This window comes from Rhinoderma darwinii, chromosome 3 (assembly GCF_050947455.1).
Source record: "Rhinoderma darwinii isolate aRhiDar2 chromosome 3, aRhiDar2.hap1, whole genome shotgun sequence".
NCBI lineage: Eukaryota > Metazoa > Chordata > Amphibia > Anura > Rhinodermatidae > Rhinoderma > Rhinoderma darwinii.
Window position 1 is genome coordinate 2,972,648 of NC_134689.1, and position 26,047 is coordinate 2,998,694.

The following is a 26,047-nucleotide window of genomic DNA, read 5'->3' on the forward strand; positions in this document are numbered from 1 at the left end:
CTTAAATAAGAGTAATCGGAGAAATAGGAAAAACATGGCGGCTTCTCCAGAGAACCAATCAGATCACAGCTCTCATACTGTAACCAGTGCTGGAAAGATGAATCCTGGAATCTGATTGGTTACTGAAGAAAACACCTGGGGGGACAACGGGGCCTTTATTATGGGGGCTCTCCGGTCCGCTGACGTATTTTTACGGCAGTGGTTTTCTAGATGTTTATGAGCAGCGCCGGCGCAGATATAATAATCAGGAGCGGTGGTATTCAGGGCGATTATAACACGCTGACAAATACGATTTGTGGTTATAATAATTATACAACTTATTACGCAGCGACTTATGTAAGTGGTGAGGGGGGAACGTGAACGCCATCGAAACACAGAGGGAAACTGGACACGAGGGGAAGAGAATTCAGTTACATGAGGATGATGGTGATAGTGATGAGGATGATCTGATCATGATTAGCTCATTTACATAGTAATGAGATGTAGATAAGTCGCTTCCTCAGCCTGGGGCAGCCCTTTGCGACCTCTCTCGGATTTCTTTACGTCTCCCCCCCCCCCCCCCCCTCAGTGTCCTCTCTATGGTTTTGCCTTTGTTCTGTGTCCGGCAGCAGCACAAAGCCTCAGCATCCTCATCTACATTCCAGACAGGACCGCCGCTTAATATTCATGAGCAAACCCCGCCCAGCTCATGAATTATTCCTCACAGGTTTCCTATTGGATAACGGAGTGGAGGCGTGTCTTCAGAGCCCGCTCGCTTGGCGAAGGAAGAAAAATACTGTTTGGGCTGTACCAGGCCGCGCCGCTGCCGGGGGACCCGGAGAGTTGAGTTCGACGCGACCATCTTGCTGTTCCAGTAGTTTCCCTCGGACCCAGCTGCGGTTGGAGTGGTAGCGCCCGTTGGGAGGCGTGCCTGGATTGGGCGCTCAGTCTGCGTCGGGCGGCCGCGCCGTCGGATGTCAGGAACCCGTGAGGCCGCTGAAGCGGTTACAGCAGAGCAGGCAGTGAGGCCCAGGACACTCCGAGGACTCTGAGCATGGAGGGGGACGCGGCCTTGTCTCAGCCCGTACCTCCGCCGCCCCCGGAGAATGAGGCGGAGAGTCGGCCGGGACCGGAGGAGAGGAGCGGGGAGAGGGCCGCCCTCAGCCTGCTGGAGACGTGCGGCGTGTGTCGGTTGAATATCCAGAGCCGGAACCCTCGTCTGTTACTCTGTCTGCACTCCGTGTGTACGCGCTGCCTGCCGGCACCGAGCCGCTACATCAGCCTGCCCGCAGCGGGGGCCCCCCAACCTGCCGGCGCCACTGCCCCCCACCCGGGGGCCCCAGCACCTGGCAGCACCACCACCGTGCAGGGTGAGTACAGAGAGCGCCCCAAATGTGACCCCGGCCCCTGTATTATCCCTAGCGGCACCCCAAATGTGACCCCGGCTCCTGTGTTATCACTAACGACACCCCGAATGTGACCCCGGCCCCTGTATTACTAACGACACCCCAAATGTGACCCCGGCCCCTGTATTATCACTAACTACACCCCGAATGTGACCCCGGCCCCTGTATTATCTCTAACGACACCCCGAATGTGACCCCGGCCCCTGTATTATCACTAACGACACCCCAAATGTGACCCCGGCCCCTGTATGATCACTAACGACACCCCAAATTTGACCCTGGCCCCTGTATGATCACTAACGACACCCCGAATGTGACCCCGGCCCCTGTATGATCACTAACGACACCCCGAATGTGACCCCGGCCCCTGTATGATCACTAACGACACCCCGAATGTGACCCCGGCCCCTGTATGATCACTAACGACACCCCGAATGTGACCCCGGCCGCTGTATGATCACTAACGACACCCCGAATGTGACCCCGGCCGCTGTATGATCACTAACGACACCCCGAATGTGACCCCGGCCGCTGTATGATCACTAACGACACCCCGAATGTGACCCCGGCCGCTGTATGATCACTAACGACACCCCGAATGTGACCCCGGCCGCTGTATGATCACTAACGACACCCCGAATGTGACCCCGGCCGCTGTATGATCACTAACGACACCCCGAATGTGACCCCGGCCGCTGTATGATCACTAACGACACCCCGAATGTGACCCCGGCCGCTGTATGATCACTAACGACACCCCGAATGTGACCCCGGCCGCTGTATGATCACTAACGACACCCCGAATGTGACCCCGGCCGCTGTATGATCACTAACGACACCCCGAATGTGACCCCGGCCGCTGTATGATCACTAACGACACCCCGAATGTGACCCCGGCCGCTGTATGATCACTAACGACACCCCGAATGTGACCCCGGCCGCTGTATGATCACTAACGACACCCCGAATGTGACCCCGGCCGCTGTATGATCACTAACGACACCCCGAATGTGACCCCGGCCGCTGTATGATCACTAACGACACCCCGAATGTGACCCCGGCCGCTGTATGATCACTAACGACACCCCGAATGTGACCCCGGCCGCTGTATGATCACTAACGACACCCCGAATGTGACCCCGGCCCCTGTATGATCACTAACGACACCCCGAATGTGACCCCGGCCCCTGTATGATCACTAACGACGCCCCTGTATGATCACTAACGACACCCCGAATGTGACCCCGGCCCCTGTATGATCACTAACGACGCCCCTGTATGATCACTAACGACACCCCGAATGTGACCCCGGCCCCTGTATGATCACTAACGACACCCCGAATGTGACCCCGGCCCCTGTATGATCACTAACGACACCCCGAATGTGACCCCGGCCCCTGTATGATCACTAACGACACCCCGAATGTGACCCCGGCCCCTGTATGATCACTTACGACACCCCGAATGTGACCCCGGCCCCTGTATGATCACTTACGACACCCCGAATGTGACCCCGGCCCCTGTATGATCACTAACGACACCCCGAATGTGACCCCGGCCCCTGTATGATCACTAACGACACCCCGAATGTGACCCCGGCCCCTGTATTATCTCTAACGACACCCGGAATGTGACCCCGGCCCCTGTATGATCACTAACGACACCCCGAATGTGACCCCGGCCCCTGTATGATCACTAACGACACCCCGAATGTGACCCCGGCCCCTGTATGATCACTAACGACACCCCGAATGTGACCCCGGCCCCTGTATGATCACTAACGACACCCCGAATGTGACCCCGGCCCCTGTATGATCACTAACGACACCCCGAATGTGACCCCGGCCCCTGTATGATCACTAACGACACCCCGAATGTGACCCCGGCCTCTGTATGATCACTAACGACACCCCGAATGTGACCCCGGCCTCTGTATGATCACTAACGACACCCCGAATGTGACCCCGGCCCCTGTATGATCACTAACGACACCCCGAATGTGACCCCGGCCCCTGTATGATCACTAACGACACCCCGAATGTGACCCCGGCCCCTGTATGATCACTAACGACACCCCGAATGTGACCCCGGCCCCTGTATGATCACTAACGACACCCCGAATGTGACCCCGGCCCCTGTATGATCACTAACGACACCCCGAATGTGACCCCGGCCCCTGTATGATCACTAACGACACCCCGAATGTGACTCCCGTATGATCACTAACGACACCCCGAATGTGACTCCCGTATGGTCACTAACGACACCCCGAATGTGACTCCCGTATGGTCACTAACGACACCCCGAATGTGACTCCCGTATGGTCACTAACGACACCCCGAATGTGACTCCCGTATGGTCACTAACGACACCCCGAATGTGACTCCCGTATGGTCACTAACGACACCCCGAATGTGACTCCCGTATGGTCACTAACGACACCCCGAATGTGACTCCCGTATGGTCACTAACGACACCCCGAATGTGACCCCCGGCCCCTGTGTTAACACTAACGACACCCCAAGTGTGACCCCCTTTATTACTGACGCCGCCAAATGTGTCCCCGGACCCCTGTATTATCACTAACAGCACCCAAAATGTGACCCCATACGGGTCATTGTCACCTGAATGAGTATCACCGCGGCCCCATGTACCTCGTGTCTGACACCCTGCAGCCTGATAATGTGGCCCTCAGATATCTCTACTGCCCCCTGAGACCCCCAATATCTAACAGACATGCCCCCTGAGACCCCCAATATCTAACAGACATCTAACTAGTGACCCCACACCCTAATATCTGCCCTCGGGCGCCACATGCTCAGTGATTCACAAACACCTTTCTCCATGACCGCAGGGTGACCGCTATATTGCCCCAAAAAAAATTGTGGTCACCCCAGAACTGTGCTTGTATGTAGAGCATGGAGCTCATGTGAAGGACCTCTAAACACCGAACCCCTAAATCAGCTTCATCCCAACACCGGGCAGAGGAACTGTCCCCATCGCTCCTGTCACCCCAACACCTGGCAAATTACGGGGTGACCTCAATAGTAAAATGTGACCCTGAATGTTAACAGGTGAACCCCAATATATCCTGGTCATCATTCTCACACTGAGCACCGTGACTATTGAATCCCCAGGAATACGGTCCACAGTCCTGAACGAGTCTAGAGCCAGGCGTACCCCGAAACCGTAGGTAACCCCCAAATAGTTACTGCTCCACCTCTTGTCACGGTGTATGGAGGATGATTGAGTGCTAGGTGCTCTACTGAACCCCATGTCTTGTCCCCCAATAATATGGAGGTCCCCACACTGAACCCTGATATCTACCGTGCGTCCGTCACTGATGGGATTTGGCCGAAACTTCATAAAAATTCAAGATGTGAATGTGGTTTTATGAATTGTAAAGTTTTGCAACTTTTTAATAGACTGTCAATTCTTCATCGTTTTTAAGAACTCTGCTGGTTGTCAACGAACGAAAACATTCTTGTTTTACATCCAGAGGCTAAAACTTTTCCTGGCCTTGTCCCGTTCACGCAGCCAATAGGTTTGTTACAATGTCTCGGTGAATCCTGTGAGATAAACAGCAGCAGCACAAATCACCAGGCTGATAGCTCCTACACTGATACATTGTAACTAAACCTCAGCTGTGTGAGCAGGACTCTAGTAAACACTTTGCCGCCACTGAGCCGTGCCCGGATAATTTTCACCGTGTTGAGGGAGGGGGTGCAATACGTTGTATCGGACGCCGTATCTCTGCGCTATTTCTTACTTCATGGACGGCTCGTGCAGCCGCTTTGTGAGGAGTTTGTTCTCGGTTTTCATCGGTGACTGCAGAGTCGCAACTAATGGCTGCTCAATGGTCACCGTTGGTAACGTGGCCGATCCGACCCTGTCTGGTGTTTATTTGGCGCTGGTCTCGTATTTCATCGCTTTCTATCGAATCCTTAGCAGTTCTGTGGTAATTTCAGGGACCGGCAGCACGCAGAGGTCGACCCTCCCCAAGTTCTTTACTGTTGTATGAGACGTAAAACTTTACTTTTATTATTCTAGATTGATGAATTTAATGATTTTTACACTGAATATTGTGCCGCTTATCTCTCAGCTGGAAACGGCAAAATCTATTGCAGTTAAAAGCAGCGCCAGTTTTTAGGAAAAACTCACATTAGCCGCTAGTGGCACCTGTAAACCGCATCTGTCTAACTTGTATAGAATAAGCTCCATAAACAGCAGTCACTGTGTACATACATTATATTACTTATCCTGTACTGATCCTGAGTTATATCCTGTATTATACTCCAGAGCTGCACTCACTATTCTGCTGGTGGAGTCACTGTGTACATACATTACATTACTTATCCTGTACTGATCCTGAGTTACATCCTGTCTTATACTCCAGAGCTGCACTCACTATTCTGCTGGTGGAGTCACTGTGTACATACATTACATTACTTATCCTGTACTGATCCTGAGTTATATCCTGTATTATACTCCAGAGCTGCACTCACTATTCTGCTGGTGGAGTCACTGTGTACATACATTACATTACTTATCCTGTACTGATCCTGAGTTACATCCTGTCTTATACTCCAGAGCTGCACTCACTATTCTGCTGGTGGAGTCACTGTGTACATACATTACATTACTTATCCTGTACTGATCCTGAGTTATATCCTGTATTATACTCCAGAGCTGCACTCACTATTCTGCTGGTGGAGTCACTGTGTACATACATTACATTACTTATCCTGTACTGATCCTGAGTTACATCCTGTATTATACTCCAGAGCTGCACTCACTATTCTGCTGGAGGAGTCACTGTGTACATACATTACATTACTTATCCTGTACTGATCCTGAGTTACAGCCTGTATTATACTCCAGAGCTGCACTCACTATTCTGCTGGTGGAGTCACTGTGTACATGCATTACTTATCCTATACTGATCCTGAGTTATATCATGTATTATACTCCAGAGCTGCACTCACTATTCTGCTGGGGGAGTCACTGTGTACATACATTACATTACTTATCCTGTACTGATCCTGAGTTACATCCTGTATTATACTCCAGAGCTGCACTCACTATTCTGCTGGTGGAGTCACTGTGTACATACATTACATTACTTATCCTGTACTGATCCTGAGTTATATCCTGTATTATACTCCAGAGCTGCACTCACTATTCTGCTGGTGGAGTCACTGTGTACATACATTACATTACTTATCCTGTACTGATCCTGAGTTACATCCTGTATTATACTCCAGAGCTGCACTCACTATTCTGCTGGTGGAGTCACTGTGTACATACATTACATTACTTATCCTGTACTGATCCTGAGTTACATCCTGTATTATACCCCAGAGCTGCACTCACTATTCTGCTGGTGGAGTCACTGTGTACATACATTACATTACTGTACTGGTCCTGAGTTACATCCTGTATTATACTCCAGAGCTGCACTCGCTATTCTGCTGGTGGAGTCACTGTGTACATACATTACTTATCCTGTACTGATCCTGAGTTACATCCTGTATTATACTCCAGAGCTGCACTCACTATTCTGCTGGTGGAGTCACTGTGTACATACATTACATTACTTATCCTGTACTGATCCTGAGTTACATCCTGTATTATACCCCAGAGCTGCACTCACTATTCTGCTGGTGGAGTCACTGTGTACATACATTACATTACTGTACTGGTCCTGAGTTACATCCTGTATTATACTCCAGAGCTGCACTCGCTATTCTGCTGGTGGAGTCACTGTGTACATACATTACTTATCCTGTACTGATCCTGAGTTACATCCTGTATTATACTCCAGAGCTGCACTCACTATTCTGCTGGTGGAGTCACTGTGTACATACATTACATTACTTATCCTGTACTGATCCTGAGTTATATCCTGTATTATACTCCAGAGCTGCACTCACTATTCTGCTGGTGGAGTCACTGTGTACATACATTACATTACTTATCCTGCACTGATCCTGAGTTACATCCTGTATTATACTCCAGAGCTGCACTCACTATTCTGCTGGTGGAGTCACTGTGTACATACATTACATTACTTATCCTGTACTGATCCTGAGTTACATCCTGTATTATAATCCAGAGCTGCACTCACTATTCTGCTGGTGGAGTCACTGTGTACATACATTACTTATACTGTACTGGTCCTGAGTTACATCCTGTATTATACTCCAGAGCTGCACTCGCTATTCTGCTGGTGGAGTCACTGTGTGTGTACATACATTACTTATCCTGTACTGATCCTGAGTTACATCCTGTATTATACTCCAGAGCTGCACTCACTATTCTGCTGGTGGAGTCACTGTGTACATACATTACATTACTTATCCTGTACTGATCCTGAGTTACATCCTGTATTATAATCCAGAGCTGCACTCACTATTCTGCTGGTGGAGTCACTGTGTACATACATTACATTACTTATCATGTACTGATCCTGAGTTACATCCTGTATTATACTCCAGAGCTGCACTCACTATTCTGCTGGTGGAGTCACTGTGCACATACATTACTTATCCTGTACTGATCCTGAGTTACATCCTGTATTATACTCCAGAGCTGCACTCACTATTCTGCTGGTGGAGTCACTGTGTACATACATTACATTACTTATCCTGTACTGATCCTGAGTTACATCCTGTATTATACTCAAGAGCTGCACTCGCTATTCTGCTGGTTATTTGGAGCAGTCCGCATGCTTGTGGACAGACATCCTCCTCATGGTTCAGCTCTTATAATTCCGGTATCGGCACATTTCTTGGCACATCACGGGTTCTGGCCGGTGGAAACCGTTCATGAAGAGACGTGTGATGTTGTGATATCTGATACCGATGTCGTTATTTTATGACTTTTAGTCCAGGGACTTTATTCTTGTGTGACTTTTTTGTGGGGTCCCGGCCACGCAGATCATGGAAATGTGTAATGGAAGTCACACAATGGGGTAAGGTTATTCTCCGCCCTGGTGTAAGGCACAATGGATTAGTCGCCCACCCCCCGTGGTGTTAGGTCCCTGTGTGCGCGGCGTCTTGCAGTGCATGTCGGAGCTACCGGTCTGGGGGGGTCTCCAGAGGCTGCGATGGATGGTGCACATTGCCGATACAGGACCGTTGTTTAAAAACGTAGACCGCGCGGTATATGAAATCCACACTTGGGCCCAGTTCTAATTTTGTGGTCCGGTCGCCTGTAATGTTAGTCCTACATGGGACAGAAGCACGCGGTTCTTGGGACATGCCGCATAATTTTGAAAGGTGGTCCCTATTTCAGAGGGGTCTTCACTGCTGATTTAAAGGGGTTTTCCACTTTATGTACCTTGAATTCTTAATATTGTTTTATAATACAAAGCTGTTCAATTTCTTAATAGACTTTTGTGGTTTAATTCCTCGCCATTTTCAGGATCTCTGCTTGCTGGCAGTATATGAGAAAATTCTCGTCAAAGCGTTACAAACGGAAAAATCACTCCCTGCCGCTTTCTGCCGCCGTTTATGAACGAGGCCGGATGGTTCCAGAGTCTGATTTTTGCACCGTGGACCCAGGATCAGAGTCCGCAGTAATTCTTTACATGTGACTGCAGAATTCCTGGTCACCGGCGGCGGTCAGCGCGAGGAATACGGCGTCTTCATTTGCTCCATTCAATCGATAATTAGCTTGTGTGACGGGCCGGGCAACGTCCTGGAGTCAGGCAGTCTAGAGAAGAAGTTCTTACGGTCACACTTAAGAACATCACGTTGGCCGCTCTGGCTGTAAAACTCTCCGGTGGTGACCAAATAATGAGACTGTTGTATTGGTGGGAGCCGACATCGGACGCCTGTACATTCTGTCCCATTATCTGCCGTTATCTCTTGTTCCATAGTTTGACTGCTCTTACTGTAAAGAACCCTTTCCTATGTTGATGATGGAGCCGCCTTTCCTCCACATTGGCACGATGTCCGGTTCTTTATATATAGTTCTACATGTTAATACGTTTTCCCAAGCTAAGCAAGTCCTGTTTTTTGCCCAGCTTTGAACCCTCTCCAGTTCTCATTTACCTTTTTTTTTTTTTTTCATTTTAAGGATTCCCAAAATAAATATTAAGGCCGTAAAAAATATATTTATAGAGAGGTGATATTATGTTTGAATTTTTTTTTTATGCAGCCTAAAATTGTTCCTGCTTTTGTAGCTACTGCCTGGCATTGAGGCGGCTGCTTACCCAACGCCTCGTCCTGCTCAGGCCCCATGCACACGACCGTGCCCGCGATTGCGGGCACGGTCGGCCGCTGACTGACAGCCGCATTTTCGGGCCGTGCTCCCATACAAAGTATGGGAGCACGGCCCGCAAAATGCGAAAGAACGGACATGTTCCATAATTCCCGGAACATTTCCACGGCACGGACACCCTTCCGTAGTGTTACGGAAAGGTGTCAGTGTTCAATGAAAGTGAATGGCTCCGTTTTTGCGGACCACAATTGCGGTCCGCAAAAACGGAGGTTTTTTGCTGTTGTGTGCATGGGGCCTCAGTCTGCAGCTGGGACATTATAGGGGAATTGCTTTACGTTTTATTATTTTCTCCCGTTTCTTGCTCGTTCTGTCGTTCTTGTCGAGTCGTCTGTAGATTTTTCTTGGCTTCCAGTCGTTGTCATTCCGTTTTTCACACAGACCTGACCACATGGTGACTTGTGCTTCGGCATCTGTGGGGGCGTTCCTGGGGGGTATCTAGTACCTCTGCCTTAGTTGTCCTGGTGGTGCCACCTTATTGTTGAGGCTGACAGTGGAGCCCCCATGTGATCGTCTTCTCTCTGGTATCACCCACCTACCTGAATCACCCCATTATCTGCAGTGTTCTGTAAAGCTGCGCAGTGACGCTCCAATAGGGATAGAATATTACCCCCCCCCCCCCCCCCCTGCCCCGGCTATATACAACAGTCAGCGGGGAATTTCCATGTCCTGACATTGCGGCAGATTTTGTTATACCGCGGCTCACGTGAAATAAAGTCGCCGTGTGAAGGATGTGCTGCGCTATTATGTGGCTCCTTACATATAACCGATATGTCTGGTCACAGTCTGTGCACCGCAATGAATGTTTGCGCCATATTTTCCAGTGGACTCTTGGCCGTCATTCACACAGTAAACAAATGTTGGCCACCAAGTGCGCCTCTAGTGGAAGAGGAGTCTATGACGTCTTCCTGTTCTTGACCAGCTCCTGCCTGAGATGGAGCCTCTTCCTGCCCTCTAACCATAAGGAGAGAAGCTGAACGTGATGGAACGTTCTAGTAATGCAGTGTACGCGGGAGGTCTGACATCTTGTCCTACGGGGACCAGGACACCCACTTGTTGCTTCACATCCAGAGCTGCATTCTGAATTCTGCTAGCTGCCACCTCCAAGCAAGTAACAATGATCTTCCCATCCGGTTTTAATATTGAAGCAATGGGATTTTAAGGGCGAGACGACGAGTATCAAGGATGGCGTCAATGTTCCTCCGTCTGTCGTCCCGGTGATTTCCATGTTAGAAACATCAGATGGAAAACCTGCTGCAGTCCCGACGATCCCAACCGTGGAAAAACTGACACTTACCTGTCTTACGAGTGCAGGCGATGACTCAGGGAAATAGATTACATGTCATCCGTACCACAACAGAAGAGCGGACAGGTGTGAACCGCTTACCTGAGATCCCGCCCCACTGCATCATGGGTGATGTTGCTTTTCTATTCCACATTAGAATTGCTCCGTGCCTAACAGACCCTGAACCAGCAGCGGGAGGGGGTCAGATGTGATGTCTCTCAGCACAGACACGGAGCCTGAGCCCTGCAAATAGGGTTCGAGTTCTTGTTCTGTACAGAAGCTGAAGCAGCAGGGGCTGCAGGAAGGCGTGAGGTCAGAGGGATTGATCGTCTTGGAACTCCAGCACACACGGGAAGACATCATTTATTGTTGCACAGATCACGGTGTGCTACTTTATATAGGATGAGGTGATGCTCATCCTATATAAACACGGTAACCCGGCGACTTAGTTGGCGTTTTGGACAATCAACGACCCTCGTCGGTGTCGCTGAGGATGGAGTGGTGATTGTATGTGGACGTCTGCCAGACCTGACAATCTGTATTTTTCTAGAGGTGACTGGAGTATAATATTGTCAGAGCCCCTGTAAGAGGACGATTATTGCTTTGTTTTTATTTTTTTTGGCTTTTGATTTGGATTTTATTCTTAAAAAAACAAACCAAAACTTGTCAATAGTCCGAAACCTCTACGGTGGCTGGGCTTCTAGTGGGCTGACGCAGGGGCGACCTGGATTTTCTGGACGCGCGGCTTTTTCTAGTAGCGTTCATTATATTTTGTTTAATTTTGTGACATGAATATAAGTTAGTCAAACAAAAACACCTGGACATAAAAAACCTCAGTCAGAAAATGACTTCTATGGAAGAATGTAGTGAGCGTAATCCATAACCGGTGCATGTTGGGTGGAGGAGCTCAACTGTCCCATCATCTATTGACCTCAGAGTGTTGTGGGCATGCTTTGTGACCTGCAATGGTCATTGTACATAGAGGAATCGCTGAGCTGTCCCCATCACCTATTGGTTTGTTTGCGTGTTGTGGGCATGCTTTGTGGCACGCAGAGATTGATGTTCAGGGAGAAGCGGCGCTGACCCCGTTACCTGTTGGTGACATTCGCTGCAGTTTTATTGTGTTTTCGTCTGTGAGCTGCGGATCAATGTGCAGATTTATTGGCGCTATAATTCACATGTTCCCAGATGAATCGGCGTCAGATGCTTCTTCAGATACGGTCACGTCCACAGAATTAGGCCCCATGCACATGACTGTAAAAAATCTCCGTAATTGCGGACTGTAATACGGTTTGCAAACACGGACCCACCCGGTTCTATTGGCCGCGGACACCTTTCCGTATGGCTACAGGTAGGTGTCCGTGCCGGGAATTATGGAGCTTGTCCTACTTTTCATATTTTACGGGCACGGCCGTGTGCACAGGGCCTTACTGAAGAAAATCTCATGTCAATCAACTTTATTTGCTTAATCCTTGAAGTGATGTAAATATTAAGATGAGGTGTGAGGCGTCCACTGGGGACCTGCAGGTTAACAACATCCGACGTCCCCGCTGTGACCCATCTGTATAACTGGCACTGAGTAACAACACTATTGGTACCAAACCCTAAATGGCTGACGCTTGGCACCAGGTTAAGCACCAAACCAATGGATCATTCATCAAGTTAAGCGAAAAAAAATTACTGGCACTCGGTGCCATATTCAGCATTGGATCACTGACTCTCGGTGCCATATTCACCATTGGATCACTGACACTTGGTGCCATATTCAGCATTGGATCACTGACACTCGGTGCCATATTCACCATTGGATCACTGACACTCGGTGCCATATTCACCATTGGATCACTGACACTCGGTGCCATATTCACCATTGGATCACTGACACTCGGTGCCATATTCAGCATTGGATCACTGACACTCGGTGCCATATTCAGCAACACTCGGTGCCATATTCAGCATTGGATCACTGACACTCGGTGCCATATTCAGCATTGGATCACTGACACTCGGTGCCATATTCAGCATTGGATCACTGACACTCGGTGCCATATTCAGCATTGGATCACTGACACTCGGTGCCATATTCAGCATTGGATCACTGACACTCGGTGCCATATTCAGCATTGGATCACTGACACTCGGTGCCATATTCAGCATTGGATCACTGACACTCGGTGCCATATTCAGCATTGGATCACTGACACTCGGTGCCATATTCAGCATTGGATCACTGACACTCGGTGCCATATTCAGCATTGGATCACTGACACTCGGTGCCATATTCAGCATTGGATCACTGACACTCGGTGCCATATTCAGCATTGGATCACTGACATTTGGTGCCATATTCAGCATTGGATCACTGACACACTCGGTGCCATATTCAGCATTGGATCACTGACATTTGGTGCCATATTCAGCATTGGATCACTGACACACTCTGTGCCATATTCAGCATTGGATCACTGACATTTGGTGCCATATTCAGCATTGGATCACTGACACTCGGTGCCATATTCAGCATTGGATCACTGACATTTGGTGCCATATTCAGCATTGGATCACTGACACACTCGGTGCCATATTCAGCATTGGATCACTGACACTCGGTGCCATATTCAGCATTGGATCACTGACACTGCCATATTCAGCATTGGATCACGGACACTTGGCGTCTGGCTCTGCACCATATAAAGGGCGTTTGGTGCCGGTTCAGTTTGATTTCCTGGGACTGGATTTTACTTTTTGGCGCAATAGTTTTCATTTACCGGTACCAGCTGCCGACATGGAGGACTTTTAAAGCTAATCCCATTATATGGAACATCCTGGGTACTCGTTCATTCCACGCGGCGGATCCTGTAACCAGTTAGAAGCGTTCTGTCCGCCGCCGCTTCGCTGCGATACGTTATAAAATGCGGAGATTACCGGCTGTGATAAATAAACGTCTCCAAACTTGGCAGTGACTCGTGGGTAAATAACTGACAAGACTGAGTCATCACCCCACCCACTGTCACGAGTCCGCAGCACGTGCGATCTTACCCAGCATGCCCTTCCCCTCTGTGCCCCAGGATCAGTACTGGTCACACATCAGCCTTGACTGCGACATTTTTCCTTGTACCCAATAAACCAAAGTGCTGAGATTGAGGCGCTGCAGGTGCACAGGGTCGGCACATGGACGGCGGGATTATTATAACCAGCATCTTAATATGTAGACACTGGACTTGCAGCGTTGACCCTTTACACCCCGGCAATGCTTCAAGATGCCGTCTACCCCCCCCCCCAAATAGAAAATGAGTTACTAGGTACGAGATCTTTACCGTCCTGCATCCAGACTAGAGAAACTCGTTTTTAAATAGTCTTGATTAAAAACATTCTACTGTTTGGTGTCTACAGCTCCAATGTGGATCTATGTGTCTCCATGGTTACAGACTACAAATGTGTAGTCTGATCCTGCAGTCATTTTACTCCTGCCTCCTCCTCTTGATCTGTAGATAGAAAAGTCTCATGACCGCAGGTCTCCTGGGGCTCTGGCACGCGGTCTCACCGGGCCTCTGGCACGCGGTCTCACCGGGCCTCTGGCACGCGGTCTCACCGGGCCTCTGGCACGCGGTCTCACCGGGCCTCTGGCACGCGGTCTCACCGGGCCTCTGGCACGCGGTCTCACCGGGCCTCTGGCACGCGGTCTCACCGGGCCTCTGGCACGCGGTCTCACCGGGCCTCTGGCACGCGGTCTCACCGGGCCTCTGGCACGCGGTCTCACCGGGCCTCTGGCACGCGGTCTCACCGGGCCTCTGGCACGCGGTCTCACCGGGCCTCTGGCACGCGGTCTCACCGGGCCTCTGGCACGCGGTCTCACCGGGCCTCTAGATCTGTCCACGCGGCTCTGTAGGTTCCATCATTGATGTCACTGGATCCTGCCCTCCGTGTGGCCCCTAAAGATGGCTGCACAGGATTTATTTTTTAATGACGGGAGGGGGGTCTGGTGGTCCGATCTTACTGATATCTTTGGGCAGCCATAGTATGTTGTGATGCCGGGGGGGGGGGGGGGGTTGTCAGGTGGGATATGTGCTCTACAGACATTGACCCAACAAGGTCTATTCCTCCCGGAAGGCACAAATGTTAGGAACAGGTGAAATCCGCCAACACTTCTACTTCCGGAACGGAGGACATAAATGTCCCTTTAACACCAGGCAAGAAACGGAGGGGAACCTGTCAGCAAGTAGGGTCTCTGTACATTAGGTCAGGTCTATGGGACTTCTTGTCGTCTGGCTACTAAACGTGACACACGACACACTGATCGCCTCCCCTACAGATCACTGGAGTCTAGGCCAATTTTCCCACTTCTGGGTGGAGTTCTTCCCGTTCTGTCAACATCGACCTCATCTTTATTTCCTGATCCTGTCCAATTATTTTGCCCTTTTGTTTAAGGGATAGTCCAAGATTACTTTCGTCCAGAAACAGCGCCGCACCTGTACAAAGGTTGTGTCTGGTAATGCAGCTTCACTCTATTGAAGTGCATGAGTCTGAGCTGCAATACCGGACACAACCTGTAGACGGGTGCGGGGCTGTTTTTAGACAAAAGTCGACATGTTTTTCTTGTTTTTTTTCAAAATCCTTGACTACCTCTTTTAAAATCGATCGAGTCTAAATTAAAGCGCCACGAAATGGACTCTCAAAAAGTAGCGTGGTCCCCTTTAACGTCCCACCGTGCAGCTAAACCTTCACATTGCGGTCTCGGGGGTTGCCGCTCATGTTGCCGGTGCAGATCCGCCTCATTTATTTGATGTCTACGGTTCGTGTTGCGGCCGTGATTGGCAGTGCAGAGGGTTTCAGGACACTAATGTTGCAGTTATTTTTCATGTAGTCCTGCAGTACGTTCTAAAGTCTACACATTCTATTTTTGCCGTCCCCCCCCCCTCCCTCTGTGAATGGTTTGAACTGTTTCAAGCCGAGAGACGACGAGTCTGGATTTTTTCAGCCATATCCAGTTCAAACCAGTTTGAGGCGGTTTCCAGAGCCGAACGTCATGTGTATTAATGGAAACGTGACGGGGATGGGCCTCCCCCGCGCGGGGATCGCACCATGTCATGATAAATGGGGGGGGGGTTATTACCCGCATTATTGGTGCGCCGATTATAGAGAATGGAGGTTTTTACAAATTTCCGGCCGGTTTAGGGCGCCGACTATTTTCTAGAATATAAATAGTAAAATTGAAAATTACAACGCTGGTTCCCATCCCCCACCCGGCTACATTGATGGCGGTCCCACCCCCTGACCCTCCCGGTTCCACCCTCCCCCCTATTTTTTTTAGGTCGGTATCACAGGATTTTTCTTCTATTTGGGTGTCTGGAGATCTTTGCGCTTGAGTGGTATCTTTCCAAGCACCCCCTTTAATTCAGGAACTGGGGGGGGTCTATATTATGGAACTGGGGGGGGTTCTAGATCACGGACGTTAAGCACATCTCGCTTCTTCCTTTGTTTTTAGACCTCAAGGTAAAAATTCACAACCTCTATCTACATCTAGACGTGGTCAGTAACTTTTCCAAAACGGCTCCAATCACATCCAAAGCTGCAACCACCATTCTTGCGGTTTTTAGCACACTGCATTGTGGGAGCTCAGTAGACCGGTACCTTACCATTAATATAGTAAGATGCCCGTAAACCACAGCCTGTTTTTCAAAGGGCAACCGGGAGATCTGTAAATGCAGCTTTGGATGTGACTTGTGGTTGGTTTATGGAGTAACTCCATGGTGTGTGTAGATGGAAGCTGAAATTTTGGTAATTGTGGACTTGTCCTTTAAGTCTCTCTGGGGCTCCGTGACCGCTTCTAGATGACTTTGTCAGCGCAGGTTTTACGGGCCGGGGCGGTCGTGGTTTTTTGTTTACAATGACCTCATGCACATGACGCGTGTAGTGGGCGGAGCTTCACTTCTGAATCACGCAGGTGGAGCCGCTGGTTTGCTGATGGAGTCAGAGCAATTATTGCATTTTGTATTTATATTTTTATATTTGTTATGTTTATAGTTAAACCCGTTCACCGTTTCAGACAAAACTATTAATAGTGACCTGTATATTATCTGTTCTGTGTATCATATAAATATGTAATGTTCCCCTCTGTTATACAGCGCACCCCGAAACTGAACCGATTGTGGGGGGCGGGTGCAGGAGGTGCAACGACCGTGCCAGACAGAGGGGGAGGGGTGTAAAGGTCGCCTGCTGGAGATTAAAATCCTGGCTGCTGTTTACACTTCAATTAGCGTCTGGAAATATAATTATGTAAATTTCCTGTGAGTTATTTTTGGTGCCTTAATTAATTGAAAATGTAAATTAAGTCAAAATTCTTAGATGAAAGAAAAGATAAAAACAAAATCCCTGTTACATCCTGTATTATACTCCAGAGCAGCACTCACTATTCTGCTGGTGGAGTCACTGTGTACATACATTACATTACTTATCCTGTACTGATCCTGAGTTACATCCTGTACTATACTCCAGAGCTGCACTCACTATTCTGCTGGTGGAGTCACTGTGTACATACATTACATTACTTATCCTGTACTGATCCTGAGTTACATCTTGTATTATACTCCAGAGCTGCACTCACTATTCTGCTGGTGGAGTCACTGTGTACATACATTACATTACTTATCCTGTACTGATCCTGAGTTACATCCTGTATTATACACCAGAGCTGCCCTCACTATTCTGCTGGTGGAGTCACTGTGTACATACATTACATTACTTATCCTGTACTGATCCGGAGTTACATCTTGTATTATACTCCAGAGCTGCACTCACTATTCTGCTGGTGGAGTCACTGTGTACATACATTACATCACATATCCTGTAGTGATCCTGAGTTACATCCTGTATTATACTCCAGAGCTGCACTCACTATTCTGCTGGTGGAGTCACTGTGTACATACATTACATTACTTATCCTGTGCTGATCCTGAGTTATATCCTGTATTATACTCCAGAGCTGCACTCACTATTCTGCTGGTGGAGTCACTGTGTACATACATTACATATCCTGTATTATACTCCAGAGCTGCACTCACTATTCTGCTGGTGGAGTCACTGTATACATGCATTACATTACTTATCCTGTACTGATGCTGAGTTATATCCTGTATTATACTCCAGAGCTGTACTCACTATTCTGCTGGAGGAGTCACTGTGTACATTAATTACATTACTTATCCTGTACTGATCCTGAGTTATATCCTGTATTATACTCCAGAGCTGTACTCACTATTCTGCTGGTGGAGTCACTGTGTACATACATTACTTATCCTGTACTGATCCTGAGTTACATCCTGTATTATACTCCAGAGCTGCACTCACTATTCTGCTGGTGGAGTCACTGTGTACATACATTACATTACTTATCCTGTACTGATCCTGAGTTATATCCTGTATTATACTCCAGAGCTGCACTCACTATTCTGCTGGTGGAGTCACTGTGTACATACACACATTACTTATCCTGTACTGATCCTGAGTTACATCCTGTATTATACTCCAGAGCTGCACTCACTATTCTGCTGGTGGAGTCACTGTGTACATACATTACATATCCTGTATTATACTCCAGAGCTGCACTCACTATTGTGCTGGAGGAGTCACTGTGTACATTAATTACATTACTTATCCTGTACTGATCCTGAGTTACATCCTGTATTATACTTCAGAGCTGCACTCACTATTCTGCTGGTGGAGTCACTGTGTACATACATTATATTACTTATCCTGTACTGATCCTGAGTTACATCCTGTATTATACTCCAGAGCTGCACTCACTATTCTGCTGGTGGAGTCACTGTGTACATACATTACATTACTTATCCTGTGCTGATCCTGAGTTATATCCTGTATTATACTCCAGAGCTGTACTCACTATTCTGCTGGTGGAGTCACTGTGTACATACATTACTTATCCTGTACTGATCCTGAGTTACATCCTGTATTATACCCCAGAGCTGCACTCACTATTGTGCTGGAGGAGTCACTGTGTACATTAATTACATTACTTATCCTGTACTGATCCTGAGTTACATCCTGTATTATACTCCAGAGCTGCACTCACTATTCTGCTGGTGGAGTCACTGTGTACATACATTACATTACTTATCCTGTACTGATCCCGAGTTACATCCTGTATTATACTCCAGAGCAGCACTCACTATTCTGCTGGTGGAGTCACTGTGTACATACATTACATTACTTATCCTGTACTGATCCTGAGTTACATCCTGTATTATACTCCAGAGCTGCACTCACTATTCTGCTGGTGCACTCACTGTGTACATACATTACATATCCTGTACTGATCCTGAGTTACATCCTGTATTATACTCCAGAGCTGCACTCACTATTCTGCTGGTGGAGTCGCTGTGTACATTACATTACTTATCCTGTACTGATCCTGAGTTACATCCTGTATTATACTCCAGAGCTGCACTCACTATTCTGCTGGTGGAGTCACTGTGTACATACATACATTACTTATCCTGTACTGATCCTGAGTTACATCCTGTATTATACTCCAGAGCTGCACTCACTATTCTGCTGGTGGAGTCGCTGTGTACATTACATTACTTATCCTGTACTGATCCTGAGTTACATCCTGTATTATACTCCAGAGCTGCACTCACTATTCTGCTGGTGGAGTCACTGTGTACATACATTACATTACTTATCCTGTACTGATCCTGAGTTACATCCTGTATTATACTCCAGAGCTGCACTCACTATTCTGCTGGTGGAGTCGCTGTGTACATACATTACATTACTTATCCTGTACTGATCCTGAGTTACATCCTGTATTATACTCCAGAGCTGCACTCACTATTCTGCTGGTGGAGTCGCTGTGTACAGATAGTATTTGCCCTCAGATCCTCCTGTGCTGTAGGTAACACATGACTGACCGGCGGTGACCTCTGAGGAGCCGTGTGTTGGATGTTTATGGTGGAGTAATCTCACAGCCGCTCCGCCCCCTCTCTAGGTTTCCGTTTTTCGTCTTCATTGTATACAGGGTCTCGGGTTATAATCCGGGGTGTGGGGTGTCCCAGCGGTCCCACAATGTCCTATCTGTTTACATATAAAATACATTACATCTTGTGTCCAGATTTGCCAATCAGGAGTCTGGGGAAGCTGAGTGACATCCCCTACATGAGATAATGGTGTCGGTTGCCTCCCAGCTTTCCCAGGTTCGGATGGGTTGATGTCTCCCGTCCTCTGATCGCCTGTCTTGTCTCTTGCAGTGGGAATCATCCGCTGTCCCGTGTGCAGCCAGGAGTGCGCCGACAGAGACGTTATAGAGAATTACTTTGTACGTGACACCACAGAAGTCCCGAGCAGCACCGTGGAGAAGCCAAGCCAGGTGAGTCAGTGACACACTGCGCCGACACTGCAGCAGTGGAATCTTCCCGATGTTACATGTCATGATAATTATGTCTGTAGCAGCCTGCACTCGTAGAGGTGTCGTGCCTCGGTTTTACTCCATACTACTTTCGTTTTGGCTGCGTGACCCGTACAAGTGAAAACCGTAACAACCCCGTGCGTTACCTGTACGAGCCGCGCAGCCGATCACCGCACTGCGTAACCTCTCCCCGGGCTCCTCCTCGTTGGTGGTGTACCCCCCCCCCCCCCCCCCCCGTTGTCTTCAGGTTTTTATGCTCCAGAGCTGAAATCTCCCAGCATTCCCTGCTCGTTGTGGGGATTTGCATTCTGGGAGGTCTTTTCAGCAGACCCTGTGTACTTCTACCATGTAGGAATAACTCCCTGCGTTATTGGAGCTCAGCAAAGCTTTTACGGGGGTGTCTTCCCACAAGCTTGCTGACTGTTTCCAATAGCAATTAGCAGAATTGTGTTTGCTTCACTTATCAAGTCTAATACTCCAGTAACATCCAGAGCTGCAAGGGAATGGCTATTGTACAGATTAGTCCCGTCATTCCTGTTCAGTCCTCAGCTCGCTGCAGCTGCCGGAGGCTGTGTACACACCACGCTGGGTAAAGCTTTGTGATCCTTCTCTTTATCGTCAGTTACAGCTGGTCTTATGCTGCAGACTGTACTGAGCATGCTCCGCTGTACTGCATTGAGGGATATGTAGTGTTTACCTCAGTCCCTGTACAGCGGTCCGATGTTACGCTTTGCTGAATTCTGGTAGAATAAGAAATATACTAACCCGTAAAATCTGTAGATTGTGTACGTGAGATCCGCGGTGTAGCGACGAGGTCTGATGTATTTTTATTTCTTGCAGCAAGCGTGCACGAGCTGCGAGGACAACGCGGAGGCGCGAGGCTTCTGTGTGGAGTGCGTGGAATGGCTGTGTAAGAACTGCGTGCAGGCCCATCAGAGGGTGAAGTTCACCAAGGACCACACAGTCCGCCAAAAAGAGGAGGTTCCTCCCGGTAAGAGATCACATGACCGCGTTTATATCAGACGCTCGGGGATCGCAGCCCTTATAGAGGAATCTCCATAATATACCAATCCCAGCAGTGTCCTGTATGTGGGAGTCCGTGGATTACAGGAGTCTGCAGAGTCGGATTACATATTCTCTGGAACAGCTGCCCCGATCTACAGACTACCAGGGGTGAGCATTCTACCTGCCCTAAACCACCACTAGAGGGAGCTGTATATATCTGTATGTAGTGAGCTCCCCCTAGTGGTGGCTGCAGGCAGTAGAATGTTATCATGTAACTCTATGGGAGCTGTATATATCTGTATGTAGTGAGCTCCCCCTAGTGGTGACTGCAGGTAGAATTGTATGCTGTATCTCTCAGGCATTATTCACAGGGCAGTGTTCGGTACGTGAGATATGGACTGTGTCTCCACCATATTTTCTGGATCAAACACCGTTCCGAGAGCCGGGCTACTAGTCTCCCCTCTGAGTTCTACTTGTGGAGGTTCAGTTCAGTGGAGTGAATAACACAACGGGGTGATCCCTCACCCCAGATGATAGATCCGCCCCAGTCTTGTGATGAGGAACTTTGTTGATACTTTAAGTTTATTTACAGTTTTATCTAGTCTTCTGCTCTAGTCCCTGCCAGAGCTGCGTTCACGATGTTGGTCTCATTGTATTGCTAGAGTTCAGATTGTGTTTAGAAGATGTTACGTTTGTTCCACGCGGTTTTTGGTTTTATCTACATGACTCTGATCTCTTTCTCTAGCAGTCGGAGCGAACAGTCAGCGCCCCGTCTTCTGTCCGTTCCACAAGAAAGAGCAGCTGAAACTCTACTGTGAAACCTGTGATAAACTGACCTGCAGGGACTGTCAGCTCCAGGAGCACAAGGAGCACAGGTAGGGGGAGAACGCCGCACCTGCATAAAATAGTCACTTCTATTCTACATCGGTTACAACAGTTATATGAATGCGGCCTGCAGTGTAAAGCATGGTGAGTTTTCATTCTGCTTGAAGGGTCCTGTTGCAGATATCTATTGTAATTATTATATTTATATACTTTGTTAAAGAGAAATTACAGCTTTCTAAACTTCACCCATGTAATGCACAGGAACCTGGATGTAGCAGTGACCAACATAACAGAAACCTCCATTCTTTACACTGCAGGCTGCATACAGAGAATACCAAGAGTCAATTAACAGTGACTTGTTTTTTCAGGATTTGTTGAATGATGTTTTATGATAAGGTCTCGCTCTTAGGTATCAGTTTATCGAGGAGGCTTTTCAGAGCCAGAAGGTTGTCATCGACACCCTCATATCCAAGCTGATGGAGAAGAACAAATACATCAAATTCACTGGAGACCAAATCCAAAACAGGTGCGTTACGTGGGGCGCGGTGGGTTGTAAATGGGGTCACATGACCGCAGGATGCGCGGAATACTCCTGGTTACACAGTGCCATGTGGTTGGTGTAAAAATTCTTGATGTATCTTATGCGGTCACATAGAGCGTCTCTGGAGGTCCCGTCCTGTCCAATATTACACAGACAACACATAGATATGAATGGACACACTGTAATGCTTCATTTCTCCTGTGGTGGCGCTGCAGGGAAACTGAACACTTACTGCCAGCTTTCCCCACAGATCAGAGCTGATCGCTGGGGTCACAGCAGGGGACATTCAGATGATCGTTGTGCAGGATGTGTGGCCCCCACTATAAGTGTCTGGTATAGGGGGGGGGATCAGGACGCTTCTGTACAGGGCTTGGTTTGTTTTTCTTGTTTTTGGTAATCACATTTCTCACTGCTGCACTGCGGTCTCTATAGTAAATGTTGTTATCCGCCGCCGCTCTCCGTTTAATTGGAAGATATTTCAGCTCTGACATTTAATTTTCCTGCATCTCCTCGTGTCTCATCCTGGTCTGTGTTTTTCCTCAGAATCCATGATGTTAACCAGAATCAAAAGCAGGTGGAGCAAGACATCAAAGTCGCCATTTTTACACTGATGGTGGAGATTAATAAGAAAGGCAAAGCCCTACTGCAGCAACTCGAGGTAACGCTTCATCCTCCCCTTCATCTTGGGAAGTGATCCTGTCTGTATTATACTCCAGAGCTGCACTCACTATTCTGCTGGTGGAGTCGCTGTGTACATACATTACATTACTTATCCTGTACTGATCCTGAGTTACATCCTGTATTATACTCCAGAGCTGCACTCACTATTCTGCTGGTAGAGTCACTGTGTACATACATTACTTATCCTGTACTGATCCTGAGTTACATCCTGTATTATACTCCAGAGCTGCACTCACTATTCTGCTGGTGGAGTCACTGTGTACATACATTACATTACTTATCCTGTACTGATCCTGAGTTACATCCTGTATTATACTCCAGAGCTGCACTCACTATTCTGCTGGTGGAGTCACTGTGTACATACATTACTTATCCTGTACTGATCCTGAGTTACATCCTGTATTATACTCCAGAGCTGCACTCACTATTCTGCTGGTGGAGTCACTGTGTACATACATTACTTATCCTGTACTGATCCTGAGTTATATCCTGTATTATACTCCAGAGCTGCACTCACTATTCTGCTGGTGGAGTCACTGTGTACATACATTACATTACTTATCCTGTACTGATCCTGAGTTACATCCTGTATTATACTCCAGAGCTGCACTCACTATTCTGCTGGTGGAGTCACTGTGTACATACATTACTTATCCTGTACTGATCCTGAGTTACAGCCTGTATTATACTCCAGAGCTGCACTCACTATTCTGCTGCTGGAGTCACTGTACATACATTACATTACTTATCCTGTACTGATCCTGAGTTACAGCCTGTATTATACTCCAGAGCTGCACTCCCTATTCTGCTGGTGGTCACTGTGTACATACATTACATTACTTATCCTGCACTGATCCTGAGTTACATCCTGTATTATACTCCAGAGCTGCACTCACTATTCTGCTGGTGGAGTCACTGTGTACATACATTACTTATCCTGTACTGATCCTGAGTTATATCCTGTATTATACTCCAGAGCTGCACTCACTATTCTGCTGGTGGAGTCACTGTGTACATACATTACATTACTTATCCGGTACTGATCCTGAGTTATATCCTATATTATACTCCAGAGCTGCACTCACTATTCTGCTGGTGGAGTCACTGTGTACATACATTACTTAGCCTGTACTGATCCTGAGTTACATCCTGTATTATACTCCAGAGCTGCACTCACTATTCTGCTGGTGGAGTCCCTGTGTACATACATTACATTACTTATCCTGTACTGATCCTGAGTTATATCCTGTATTATACTCCAGAGCTGCACTCACTATTCTGCTGGAGGAGTCCCTGTGTACATACATTACATTACTTATCCTGTACTGATCCTGAGTTATATCCTGTATTATACTCCAGAGCTGCACTCACTATTCTGCTGGTGGAGTCACTGTGTACATACATTACATTACTTATCCTGTACTGATCCTGAGTTATATCCTGTATTATACTCCAGAGCTGCACTCACTATTCTGCTGGTGGAGTCACTGTGTACATACATTACTTATCCTGTACTGATCCTGAGTTATATCCTGTATTATACCCCAGAGCTGCACTCCCTATTCTGCTGGTGGAGTCACTGTATACTTACATTACTTATCCTGTACTGATCCTGAGTTATATCCTGTATTATACTCCAGAGCTGCACTCACTATTCTGCTGGTGGAGTCACTGTGTACATACATTACTTATCCTGTACTGATCCTGAGTTATATCCTGTATTATACTCCAGAGCTGCACTCACTATTCTGCTGGTGGAGTCACTGTGTACATACATTACTTATCCTGTACTGATCCTGAGTTACATCCTGTATTATACTCCAGAGCGGCACTCACTATTCTGCTGGTGGAGTCACTGTGTACATACATTACATTACTTATCCTATACTGATCCGGAGTTATATCCTGTATAATACTCCAGAGCTGCACTCACTATTCTGCTGGTGGAGTCACTGTGTATATACATTACTTATCCTGTACTGATCCTGAGTTATATCCTGTATTATACTCCAGAGCTGCACTCACTATTCTGCTGGTGGAGTCACTGTGTACATACATTACTTATCCTGTACTGATCCTTAGTTACATCCTGTATTATACTCCAGAGCTGTACTCACTATTCTGCTGGTGGAGTCACTGTGTACATACATTACATTACTTATCCTGTACTTATCCTGAGTTACATCCCGTATTATACTCCAGAGCTGCACTCACTATTCTGCTGGTGGAGTCACTGTGTACATACATTACTTATCCTGTACTGATCCTGAGTTATATCCTGTATTATACTCCAGAGCTGCACTCACTATTCTGCTGCTGGAGTCACTGTGTACATACATTACATTACTTATCCTGTACTGATCCTGAGTTACATCCTGTATTATACTCCAGAGCTGTACTCACTATTCTGCTGGTGGAGTCACTGTGTACATACATTACTTATCCTGTACTGATCCTGAGTTATATCCTGTATTATACTCCAGAGCTGCACTCACTATTCTGCTGGTGGAGTCACTGTGTACATACATTAGATTACTTATCCTGTACTGATCCTGAGTTATATCCTGTATTATACTCCAGAGCTGCACTCACTATTCTGCTGGTGGAGTCACTGTGTA

General features: G+C 47.8%; 1 protein-coding gene across 3 annotated transcripts in view; it reads left to right on the forward strand.

Annotated features, from left to right (window-relative positions):
• The first annotated feature begins 745 nt into the window (after positions 1-745).
• The window catches only part of TRIM24 (tripartite motif containing 24), a 31,622-nt gene continuing 6,320 nt past the window's right edge, over positions 746-26,047 (forward strand). Inside the window, exons 1-6 of one of the 3 annotated variants that reach the window (XM_075855659.1) lie at positions 746-1,349; positions 20,220-20,338; positions 21,218-21,368; positions 22,128-22,257; positions 22,617-22,733; positions 23,292-23,406. In XM_075855659.1, coding sequence (XP_075711774.1) covers positions 1,034-1,349; positions 20,220-20,338; positions 21,218-21,368; positions 22,128-22,257; positions 22,617-22,733; positions 23,292-23,406 — 948 coding nt within the window. In that variant the 5' untranslated portion in view covers positions 746-1,033. The remainder of the gene's footprint in view (positions 1,350-20,219; positions 20,339-21,217; positions 21,369-22,127; positions 22,258-22,616; positions 22,734-23,291; positions 23,407-26,047) is intronic. The other 2 variants (XM_075855660.1, XM_075855658.1) reach the window with 2 other exon arrangements.